The following is a 12691-nucleotide window of genomic DNA, read 5'->3' as shown; positions in this document are numbered from 1 at the left end:
GATCTAGATTGGCGTGCACTCCACAAAATCCTCTTTCATTTGTTTTTACGCCCTCTTCAAATGTTTGACCAACCACAAGATAGGATTTGTATGAACTAGTACAAAGTTCAGTTAGAATAAAGTGTTGTGAACAAGCTGCAAGAACTTTAAAATGTTGGCTGTGATATCTAACTGATATTGCAGCCCTGGATTTGAGAACGTTTTTGAATGTGGACCACAAGTTTTTTGCAGGAGCCTTAAATAGTCTTAAACTTAAAAAAGCCTTAGACGTTGGGATTTAAGTACAAGAAAGACCAAAACAAGAAAAAGAAACTGCAAAAAATAGTTGTGCTTACAGACAAAAGGCAGAAATAAAACACAATTTACAGACTATGGTATTTACATCCTAAAATTTGTTGTATTTCTGAAAATTTTAAGGCGCAAAGAAAGTAATGTCGTCCTGCTCAACCTCACAATTTGTATTGTAAGTAAGAACTAAGGATCGCAAATTTTGAAGCCTATGATGAGATGTGATCACAGAACTCTTCAAGGTAGGCTAAAATTGAGGACGAACAAATTTAATGTGGCCTTGTTGGAATTAAGGTTGGTGAAAGTCAAAGAACATTTCTGAGCCTCACTGCACATTTTGCCAGTGTGACCATGAAATGGCTTGTAAAAAATTTATAGAATTTTTGGAGTGTTCTTAAAAAGTTTCAAAAGTCTCACTTTTAACTTGTAGAGACACTAGAGCAAGCTTTAAAAATAGATTTAGGGCAGCTATGCAGTTCAGGTCTAACAAGAACGGTTTTAATACTGTTCAACCCAAAACCCAAATTCCTGTATTAACTTAAAGGCTTCAAAAGTGTTTATTCTTCATGTAATATTTTCAAGGACTTACCCAGCATTTTGGATAACTTATTTTTATGCTGCAAACACTTTTAAAATGTTTGTGCTCAAAAGTTTACCACATTTAAATCCATTTACCTATAAAGTGCCAGTTTGCAACTGAAGTTATCTGAAAGTGCCAGATAAAAAGGAAATCAACATCAAAATACCGTAGGCTTCAATTATTACTTTTATTTTAACCAAATTCATTCAAAATGTTCCATACCATAACAATGTGAGGGAATAAAATTGGATTGTTTTAATTTATTAATTATGGCCCATATAAGTGACCAGCAAATTACTTCAAAAGGTTTTTTGAAAGCGGTCAACATCAGTAAGGAGATAAAAATCCACCTAAGCGTGAAGATGGGAAGAAACCTCCAGCAGAACCAGACTGTATAAGAATGAGGGTTGGCTGTTACCAGCTGGAGTCTTAGTGAAAATGCACAAAACCCCCTAAAATATCTCTTTAAGGACAAACTGCATTGGTTAGTACCTATGAAAGCAGGAATCAGACAGACAAACACAAAATCACTGTAACATCTGTAGCAGGACAGAAAAACGAGTTTGGTTACCACAAGGAAACCTGTTGATGGTGGACAAACCTAAAATCATTGTCTTGTCTGTGAAAAGACAAAAGAAATATTTTTGAAACTGCAAAAATGAGGGAACAGGAAGGTGACAGGTTAATAGCAAAACAGAGGAAGATGAGTGATGATTGCAATGGTTATTAGAAGACCAGACAGAGTAAAAGTGTTGAGTAAGGAGGGTTTAGAAAAAAGCCTGGTGTGTCCTAAAACAACCCAAGTAGTCTAAACCTTCAGCAACGTACGAATTACACTTGTTTAATCGTAAGGCAACAAATGCATGAAGTAATTTCTTTGCATTACTCTGAAACTGGATACTGGTAATTTTCAAAATGTTGCAGAAAGACTTTCTAAAAGCTAGATTTATGCAAATCTAAAGTAAATTCCTTATCAAAATTAGATTGAAGCTTTCTCATAATAGGACTGGAGACTAAATTAACCCCATCCACTGTTGTATTGTTTTCAGTATAAAGAGTTCATGTTCATTTACACTGATTAAACATGACAATGATTGATTTAACAAAACCGGTTGCCAGTTCAAGCTTTACTTCCCACCTAATGACAGTTGGGGGGTGGCTACAATCTTTACTGAGACCGGTGAAAGCATAAAATGAGCATTGAAAGGAAAAATGATTAACCCCTTGACGCCTATGGATGGAAATACACATCAAACCACTTCAGCTGCAAACTTACCTTAATTTACCGTCTACTTGAAAGCAAAAACTAATATAAGTGTATGTTTTTTCATAGCTGGGAAGAAATTCTGGCGTCCAATTTATCTATTAATTTAAATTTTTTGTGTGAATAATTTTGCTTTCTTTATGTTTATCATAAAAAAACAAAGGTTATGTTTGAATGCCCTCACTACTCATGACCTAATACACTATGTAGGGCGTTCACTATTTTGTCTGGATGACCAAATCTATAGTGCCCTGGAAATTTCCCCAAAGTCTCTGTGAAAAACTAGTGTGCATTGATGCTCGCTAGATTGATGAATATAGACCATAAGGCATTGCATTTGAACAGTTTATCATTTTAAGAAAAAGTAAATCTAATTTTCTATGAAAATATTTTTTTTTCACCGTCTAATCATAAAAAAAATGCTTTTCCTTCGTTTACCTTGAGCAATACCTGTTCAAGAACCTCCATAACGTACCCTGAATCCTTGCCAGTGATGGGCAGGATTGGAATTGACAAGTTGGACAGTTACAAAAATCTAAAATTGGAATAAAAAAACTGCAATTGATGCATTTTAAAGTTACTTTGCAACACTGTAAAAAATATTCAAGATGCATATTAGAAATTTAATTCAGTGGGTTATGCCAATAGCATTTCATTTATTACAATACTTGAATAAAATTTCCTCTGTTTGCAATATTTTTGATGTCTCGGATGTGCATTTTTTATTTTGACCCCCCCCCCCCCCACACAGACACTAATACTAGGTTTATTTTGCTTTTATACATTTCTACAATATTTTCCAATTTTTTTCCTCTTTCAACTTTGCTCTAATATAATATTTCCAAGAGATCTTGCAAAGTGAAAAGGATCATCAAATTACTTTGAGTCATCATTACACACGTAAGTGTGTTTCGTCAGCTGCAGGGAGACTGCGATAGTTCCTGGCTAGTTTTTGACCCTGGCAGGATTTCGTGTGTCATTTGGCTCCTGCTTCCTGTCCACCCAGCTGCTCAGTCGCATCAGCGAATAGTAAACAATTAAGAGGAAAAAAATAATAAAACCCGAACCCTGAGTCACCAGTAGCAGAGATACGTCAGAACTAACCGTCAGGAGCACATAGCAGGCTCATTCACTGGGTAATAAAACATGGAAGTTGCCACCTGTGTGTGCTGATGGTCACTGTCCTTGCGCACCATTTATAACTTCAAGATATTCTGTTACATCTCTGACCCCCACCCCCCACCCTCATCCCATAAAAAAAATTCATTTTAAATGTGAGTTGGCAATCACTGAACACTCCAGTGAATATTCATCTGTGTGAAAGAGTACTCTTTTTTTTGTATCTTGACAGGTTTGTCAGTATTAGTCATCCTTGTAAAAGAAGTCCTTAAATGGCAAAACAGACATTTATTATGTTAACTTAGCCTCGTCTATCTTGCTATATGGACTTTTAAGTTTGGTATAAATCTGTATAAAGTGACAGCTTTGCTATGTAGTTATCAAAGGAGGAACTTGTCATTTCTTTTTGTGTTATTAGTCTTTCACAACGTCCTTATTTCTGCTCCGCTCATCAGTCTGTGTACCCAACAGAGTTGACATAACTTTGTTTGGCTCCACTATCAAATCTGGAATTTTCCAACACACTTGTGAAGGTTTGTTTTATTTCTTTTTGAACTAAGCTGTGCAAAATGGTAGTATTCAAATATCCCCCATCTTTTTTTTCTTATTTTCTTTACGTTGTTGCGGTACACAATGTATATTTGCCATATGACATCTTCTATAAAAAGGAAAACAAATTATGCTAAAAACAGTATAGCTTTTACCACGCAAATGTTCCTTAAACCTCCTTTTTAGAGTACTCAGTGGTACAGTAGCTGATACAAAAACACATTTTTAAGCCAAGTGTTAGTAAATGGTAAGTGGTGTATACTTACATAGCTTTTACTATCTTCTCAGAAGGCCCAAAGCACTTTGCAGTCACAGTTCCACTCACCCACGCACATACACATTCTCAAACTAATGGCGGTTCCACTGTCCAATACTGGCTCCAACCTTTAACCAACAGGCGCAATGTGGGGTTTGGTGACACTTAAACACATTGTTGCGCAGAGCAAGAGCCAAAATTTTGATCAGAGGTTGACTCCTCTTCCCTTTTTATCACAACCACCTTACAAAACACCGTCTACAAAACAATCTACATTCATAAGGATGAAATAGTCAGGGAAAAGCTAAGATGGAAGGTAGTTCAGCTTCTTCCACTTGCCTAAATCCATGAATAATGCTTGAAAACAAGCATTGACAGTGAGACTCATTCAGTAAGAGTTGGATTTGGCCAGTGTTGCCCTCCTTTTTGGTTCATGACTTTCATTTACAGAAATACTTGGTGCAGCCATGTAACAGAAACTTTAAAATCACATCTCCACTGTTTGCAGATGATGCAAAGGCTCAATTTAGGCATATATAACACCTCCACAGAGTCAGACTTATCGCCTGTATGTTTTCAGGAACTCATGTAAAGGGTGCCCCAAGCAACTATTGAGTGCTGTACACGTCCATCTTTTTAATAGACAATTTGAGACATAAAAATTTTTTATCTGTAATGTTGTGCGGGGGTGTGTGTGTGTGTGTGTGTGTGCGTGCGTGCGAATTCAAAAAAGGAATAAAAAACAGAAATTATATTATGTTTAACATTTTTTAAGATACTTAGTTTGACTTAATAAACAGATGTAATGTAGATGTGTATATATAAAATGGATGGAATTTAAAATCGTTTAGAATCAATATCGGAAAATTTCCTAACAACAGACTATGATATTCATTGCATCGTTAAAATATATTGTTACACTCCTAGGAAAGTCATCAATATTTATGGACGTAGAAGTGTCCGTGCTGTGCAAATCAAATGTTTATCAGCTTTGTACTTGGTCTTGTTTTATTCTTTCGGGAACTTTCTACAGTGTAAAACAAAAACAATCTTTTATAGAGGATACTGATGTACTATCGACTCAGCAGTTTGCATGATGCTGGGGATTCATTAACTTGACACTGGCTGATCTGGTAAACAGCACTGTCACTTTAAGGAGCGACCCATTTAGAGAAAATGAGGAAAGACGTTGCTGGCGTGATGCACTTGCAAGCAGGAGGTTTATGGTGTCACTATAAAAATAAAGTATTTGTTGTGATTGAGAGTTTACAGCTCTGTTATCTTAAAAAAAAAAAAAAAAAGCGACCTACAAAAACTCAAAGCTGCAGTTGCCCATTAGTACTGGAGCTCAGCAAGTGGAATCCCACTACCTCATCTTTTCATTGATCGGAGTATTAGGAGGATGTATGGCATGTTGCTCTGTGAATGGAAGAGAGAGCCACGCAGAGTATGAGGGGGTGGGTGAGCAGCGAGAGAGGGAGGCAGAGGGACTCGAGCATAGTCGTAGATGTGCGCCTCAGAAGCTGCGTGGGTCGTTCAGCTTGCTCACGCCATTGTTGTTAATGTGAATAAGACAGACAAAGGATTCCCCACGCTGTGGACCCCTTACATCTTTGTCGGCTCAGCAAAGCCATGATCACACCCTGATGGAATGCTATTGAAATGAGCCATATCAAGGAGCACAGCAGGCGTTAACTGAGCTGGCACACAAGTCAGTAACAAAGGCAAGAAGGATACAGAATAGCAAACTGAGGCAACGTCCAAAATTCTTGTCATTTTTGGTCCTGTTTTCTCTGGTCCTTTTCCGAAGAGTGGCCACTGCTGATTAGGTTTCAGATCCTTCTGTGAAGGTTTGGCATGGACATTGCTGTTGCTTATTTGTTGAAGGGGTTGCTGTGGATACGAACGGCAGGGAGGCTGCACTGAAGCCAGAAGCAGGAGTGAACAAGCCGCCTGCTGCAGAGTGCGCCGCTATTGGAGCAGATGCGGCTGAATGCAGGCTAAGCAAACATGAGATTCATGCCACGCTCTCCGTGAGGCTCCATCCAGTGCAGGAAAGACCAAGCCCCTTGTTGCTCTTCCCCGTCCATGTTGTCAGTCTTTACTCGGACTTTAATGCAGGAGTTGATGGAAGCAGGAGGTGTTGCAGACCAGCTTACCAAGATGTGTTGGCATCGCAGGTCATGTGATTCCTTATGAGAGCTGAATGGAATGGTGGAGGGTCTGGCTGACCCTGGAGCATCATTTTCCTGCCTGTGACTGTGTGAATAGTGACGCTTGAATGATAAAAAGCAATGCGGGCAACAGTAAGTAGCTATTTTTTTCCCCCCGCAAAATTTCCCTTTTTCTAAAAAATGTCCCCCACACATATTAAATTCAATTTTGCATGCCCTTTTAATGTCAAATATACATAGACAGAAATTCTTCTTAATAGATAAAAAAAATGTTAGAAAAAAAACAAAAAGCACAGTAGAAAGTGTCCAAACTTTAATTAGACTCTTTTGCCCCTCCCACCACCGCCATCACGTTACACACACTGCTGACGCAGCTTGTATGGGTTCGTAGGAACATGCGAGACTGTGTGTGGCAGTCAAAGGGCTCCTTCCTGTCTTTGCTGAGCACATGAATGGGAGCACTGTGAGAGATGGAGGTGCTGATGATTTCAGTGTTTGAGGACAGCCATAGCCAAAGCCCTCTGCCAGAGGAGAGTAGATTCTATGACAGCGACTTCCACAAGAGCGAGGTATCTAGTGCCCACACATAGTGCCAGGAAACAAAAAACCTATTCAAGCTTGTTTTTTAGCCTGTAAAGATGGAAAAAAGACTTAAGGGCATGATTGCACATAATAGGATTTACATCATGTAGGATTCTATTGAAATTGACAAAGTCAGACTAATTGTTTGGTTAATTTAAGATAACTTTATTTCTGTTTTGTTGTATTTGATATTTTTTTATTTGTTGAAAAAGTTTGGTAAATATTTTGTTTTGACAAATTGATCAAAAATGCACTTTTATTTCTTTTTTTAGTCTGTATTTATTCAGTCTTTTATAAAATGCTATGACTCATTGTTATGTCCATTGTAGCCTGTGGGTGACAGGAAATCTGACCTCAGTCCAGCTGTTCATAGTAGGGTTTTTGCTAAACAAAATATGGTTTATTTGTTGTGATCTTTTTTGAAACTACATAATTATTTGAAATTATTGTAAATACTTTGAAATATTATTTATCATATTTTACTAGGAAATGTTACTTGACACCTTCCCATTTTCATCAGTGTGTCTCCATCCATAATTTGTTTGCATTGGCAGCATATAATAACCTTTTAGAATGTGGATTTTGTCATTCTCTTAAATCTCTTTTTAGTTCACCTGTTTTAAATACTTAAATGCTTCCAATAGTCTTCAAACTAATAGGAGGCTTTGTTTGATTTTGTAATTCAATTAAAAGTTGTGTTATTAAACATGGCTATCCTCTGGAATAGTGTTGGAGCTTCTCTCCTTAAGGTGTGCTGACGACATGGACCTTAGAAGATCAGTAATTCAAATTCATTGTGAAAATAAGTTTAAGTAACGTTTGGATCAATCGGTGAGCTATTTTGGATTTGTGATTTGTTCATGTACACACAGTACATAAGCTCAGTCTAAAAACACGTGGACAGCTATCGTCAAGAGCAGTAAAATCCAGTATAGCCAATGGATCTGCATTTACAGCCTTGTTTCTAGGCACCGGATTTCATTTGCTTTCGAAGAAATCCATTTACTCTCTGATCTTTTCTCTGACAAATTGTACCACTTCCTTTTATTTACATATATTAGGGGTTCCGTGATTCGCTTTCTCTACGATTCAGTTCAAACACAGATATTTTTGAATCACAGTTTAGTTTGTGTTAAATAAATGATTTGTGAACTACTAAACAAAAAACAGAACTGTCAGAATAATCTTTTTGTTTTTTAAGTTGCTAAAAAACTTTCAGTTAGCTCATACTAAGCCTGGTGTAATGTAGTAAAGCGATAAATGATTAGTCCTTAAATCGAGCACAACAAATGTTTGACACTTTCAGTGTAAACATACTGGTAATGCAGTAGAGATGCAACGATTCACTTTCCCCACGATTCGGTTCCATGGTGAACGGGTCAGTTTTAAATTGAAAACTGTCATCCCTAACACGTATTTATATTTTAGGGGGGGATGTGGCTTGTTTGTAGTTTATTGCGTTCAATTTTACTTAAATAATTAAATCTCTTTTCATTTGTTTTATTCCAGGTAATCCTGGTTCAGGTAAACCCGGGTGAGGCCTTCACTATTCGACGAGAGGATGGTCAGTTTCAATGTATCACAGGTAAGAAGGCTGATTTGAGTGTGTGTGTGTGTGTGTAGGAAGTGGAAGCATCTGTTGTTCTGACAACATTCCGCTGTTTACATAGTGTGCGCTCGCTTTGGCAATTAGGTAAAGGAACAAGGAAGACAAAATAAAGGTTTTAGATTTCATGAAATTTTCCTGGCGTTAATCTCTGTCTAATGACAACATCTGTTGTTTGGGTTCTGCATTTATTTAAAATATGAATGTAAATATTAAACGGTGTCTGTGTCTGTAATTTCCTTAATGACAAGTTAGCAGTTAATTTTAGGAGATGTATTTTTTTTTTTTGGAAATCTACAATATGGAGCTGGGTGATATTGTCAAAAATGGAAACTGCGATTTTTGTCATTCCATTCTCCATGCTTTTACTTTCTTTAACAAAAATGACAAATGATTGAATATATTTAACATCGCCTTTGAAATTGGCTCTAACACAAAGTTCAACTAAATACAACAAGAAAAAAGCAGTTTTGTGAGCTACTGCTAGCTTGAGCATCTTATAACATAAAATACTGGAACGCACTCAGCAGAGCAATTTTGGTAGCAACAGACTTGAAACAGATTTTGCTGCGTTTGGTTTGATGCTCCGAGTTTGAAGTCACAACCCCAGTGACCAAAATCACATTTTTGACTCACCAGTTGGTAAATAAATAAAAAAAATCTACCAACCAATTTATTCCATTATTTTGCAAAGAAGAACTCTAGGTGTTATTTTTTTAAAAATATTACGTTAAATGCAAACAGAGAAGAAGCCACAACATGATAAAAACATCAGATAAAAACAACTGTTTTTTTAAAGGAACTCCTGAATTGATTTTTAATCAATCTTTGCTCTCTGCTTTTAGCGTTTTCATGCCGTCTAGGAAATATTTTACTTTCATAAGTTGTTTCTGTTTTCTTGCTGGAAAACACCCCCATGAGAAGAGGGCTTTCAGTCAGTCACCTGTAGTCTGAACCAAATGTAAAGTCAAATTCAAACCTGCTGAGAAAACGAGGACAGATTTACTAAAGGGGAGTAGATTGACTGAAAAAAAAAACCACTTTTTTCCTAATTCTGCCTCCAGTTGATTGATTTTTACATGAAATCATAACAAAAACAGGATGACGTTTTGGATTCTTGCCATTGACAGTAAAGATGCAGCACACTCACGACGGGGGGGCTTTTTTCAGTTAAACCCCAGCTCTGAAATGTCACAAAGACACTTCTAATAAAGGTTCATACAAAATGTCTCTTATTATATCTATAAAATACAAATTTTATAAATGTTCTATGAATTACTGCCTCCCCTGAGTGCAAATCACTAGAATATAGGTATTATAGAAAATTGACATTTACATTTAAACTTTTTACAGTCAGGCATACCGAACTTGTTTCCAAAAATTTCTGAAGAGCCACTTAATCAACCATTTAGTAAGTGGTAGTTAATTTTGCGACCAAAAAAACTCACAAAGAGGAACCAATACTGAACTTTACTTCCACCCTAGTCTTTAATTCCACCTTCGTTGTTTGAACATCGATTATGATGATGAATCGCTGCCGCCTAGTTGGACTTCACCAAACATGGCTGCTCATTTTCTTAAATTGACAGCAACCAAAATGGAGAGTCCGCAGATTATCTACTATAATGTGAACTTTGCCATAATTACAGTGTGTAGTGGTGGAAGGAGGCCAGAAAGCCTTTTTCTTTTAGTTAGATGTCCTCATTCTTATTTATCCCGATGGCGGTTATTTTCTTTCCCACAGTTCTCTGTCATTGTGTTGGCTTTTGTAAAAGCCTCAATGAGTCGTAACTATCTATACTGTTGACAGCATGAATTGAAGACTGTGTGAGTTGTAGCTCATAGCTGCAAATGTTTGATAAAATACGGTGAATTTTCGTTGGTTGGGAAAACTTTGTCACAAAGTTTTTTGTTGTTTGCTTAAAGCCCCAAGCTGGTGGAAGAGGGCTCTCAACAATGGGGGGAGGTTGCTCCACACCAACAACAGAAACTTTGTCCCACAAAGACAGGTTTTTCAAATTTGTGCTAAAAACGGCATAATGACCACTGGGAACGCTTTTAAAATGGCTAGACAGATGACCTGAGTGCATTTTTAAACAGCCGTTCCCGATGTTTAAATGGCTCTGTGCTTAGTCCCATTTTGCTACCTAAACTGTCGATTTAATACAACAGAAGAATAAAAGGTCAATATTACAGATGCTTACATTATGGGTGAGTTTGAAACTTGCTGTGAAATCAAAGGCCAGTTTGTAAAGACTAGTTTTTAGCATCCCCTTGATAAGAGATTGACCTACCTTTTCTGCTTTTATTATCTATTGTTACGAGTTATAGCAGAAAGGAAAATCAGCACCCAACATTGGATGACAAAGTAGTATAAGGAGAAGTAGAAGGTGATGCTGCACAGCCAGCATTCTGACAGTTGGCTCACTGTGGGGACACTTCAGCCAGCTCACAGTGACTTAGCTCACACCGACCCTCCATATGAACTAAACTTCCTAATAGGTAGAAGGAATACATAGTTTTTCCATCAGAGAAGATGCATGGAACTAAAAGGTGCCACATAGATCAGGGTGACTGCTACTAACTGGCCTGTCACAGGTTGCACTCATCTCTCTGTGACGTGAATAGAGGGATGACTCACCGCTTGCTTTGCAAGGAGGGAGGAAGAAGAGCGTGTGGGTTTGTTTGTGAGCACATATGTGCGTATGCGGTTGGTTGATTTTATTTTATTTTCTTTAGCTTGTTTTAGGAGCAGAATATCCCTTTTTAATTTGCAAGTTTTTGCATACATAAAAGTTCCCAATCTGTAGGACTGCTCCTCCACTCTCCACTGACAAAATAACCAGAATGGAAATCTTGATGGATGTAGTTTTCATGTAAAGGAGATGTGGCTTTTTCTACTTGGTACTTTTTTCAAATTATTATTTTAGAAGAAATAATACTTGTAAATGTTTTTGTTTTTAATTGGAATAGTGTTTGTTTGTTTAACCGTTTTACTTTTTTTTCCGTTGCCATATGTATTTTAAAAGTTGGTCGCTTTTGCGATATAAGATTATTAGTTTAGTGTCCTTCTGGTCATTGTCGCCCTTGCCTTACAGGGAACTTGAACATGAGTGGACATGCCCTTATGTTTTCAGCCTGAGTCTCTCTCAGTAGTTATCACATGAATTCAGATATGAAGACTGCATCTCTGGCATCCCATGCCAGCTGATAAGTTAGGTGACTGATGAGGTAAGTCCTCATCAGGACCAGTGAAGTGATTAGATCCAGTGTTAACCTCTTTGTGATTCAGCATCGCACTGACTGATTCATTTTCTGAGTATAAACCATTGTCTATTTCGACTTTGCTTCTTAAAGTAGCAACATTTTTGCCAGACGTTTTGACCAAAAGTTATTTGAAGAGTGAACATGTTTCCTCTTTGGTATGTTTTCGCTAACACCAATGTTCATAGTTTAAATCTTAAAGGGTACCCTTGTGAGGTACTTTGCCCTCTGACATCAGGATAGATTGGGATTTGTATCATTTGTTGATAATAAAAAACAAGCCCAGAGTGAACTGACTTTGCTACATCCTCAGAAACCTTTAAAACTTGAAAATTTCATTTTTTTCTTTTTTATTTGGCATTCTTTTATGTCCTCTTAAAACACATATTCTTAAAAGAAACAAAAAAAAACAAGTATGTTTGGTGGTAAGTAGATTTTCTTCCAGAGAGATTCTATACTGCACTATTTTTATCATATGTTTTGTTTTGTTGCTTTTCTTTTACTTGAGGGTTCCTATGAACTAAATATAGTGATATAATCCATTGTCGCGCTTCCTTCCCTCTTAGTGATAATCTGTTTGAGCTGCATTGCTACCTTGAAGCCAATAACCCTTTGTTCCAAAGCGTTGTAGTGCTTCCTATGCATCAAGGGTACACCTAGCAGCCGCTGAAACCATTTTTCTGCAGCAAGCACTGGACTAATTATTTTTTCCCCCTAAAGTTTTTTTCTAATTTTATTTTGTAAATTAGTGGTATTTTGACCAAAATATTTACATTTCAAAATATTTGAAATATTGATTTGGTTAGGGCAGGGGTCGGTAACCTGTACCTCTCAAAGAGCCATTTGGATCCGTTTCCCACTGAGATGAAAGCACAGGGAGCCGCAACACTAGGTGTGTTCGAAAAAAAATGTTTTTGCCGAAATATCGCGATAGTTCATTTGGCAATGCTAGTATTGATTCAAAAGGATGTTTCCTTTGATCTTTTGTCCATTTTCCACAACCTTGAAT

General features: G+C 37.1%; 1 protein-coding gene across 4 annotated transcripts in view; it reads left to right on the top strand.

The window, feature by feature from the left end:
* Positions 1-12691, top strand: part of fndc3a (fibronectin type III domain containing 3A) — a 54160-nt gene that overhangs the window by 11810 nt on the left and 29659 nt on the right. For 2 of the 4 annotated variants that reach the window (XM_011482314.3, XM_011482315.3), the window contains one exon: positions 8322-8397. In XM_011482314.3, coding sequence (XP_011480616.1) covers positions 8322-8397 — 76 coding nt within the window. Of the gene's footprint in view, positions 1-5574; positions 6363-6685; positions 6800-8321; positions 8398-12691 lie in introns of those variants that run through there. The other 2 variants (XM_011482317.3, XM_011482316.3) reach the window with 2 other exon arrangements.

Source organism: Oryzias latipes, chromosome 13, assembly GCF_002234675.1.
Source record: "Oryzias latipes chromosome 13, ASM223467v1".
NCBI lineage: Eukaryota > Metazoa > Chordata > Actinopteri > Beloniformes > Adrianichthyidae > Oryzias > Oryzias latipes.
This window is presented reverse-complemented; position numbering and strand designations above follow the sequence as displayed.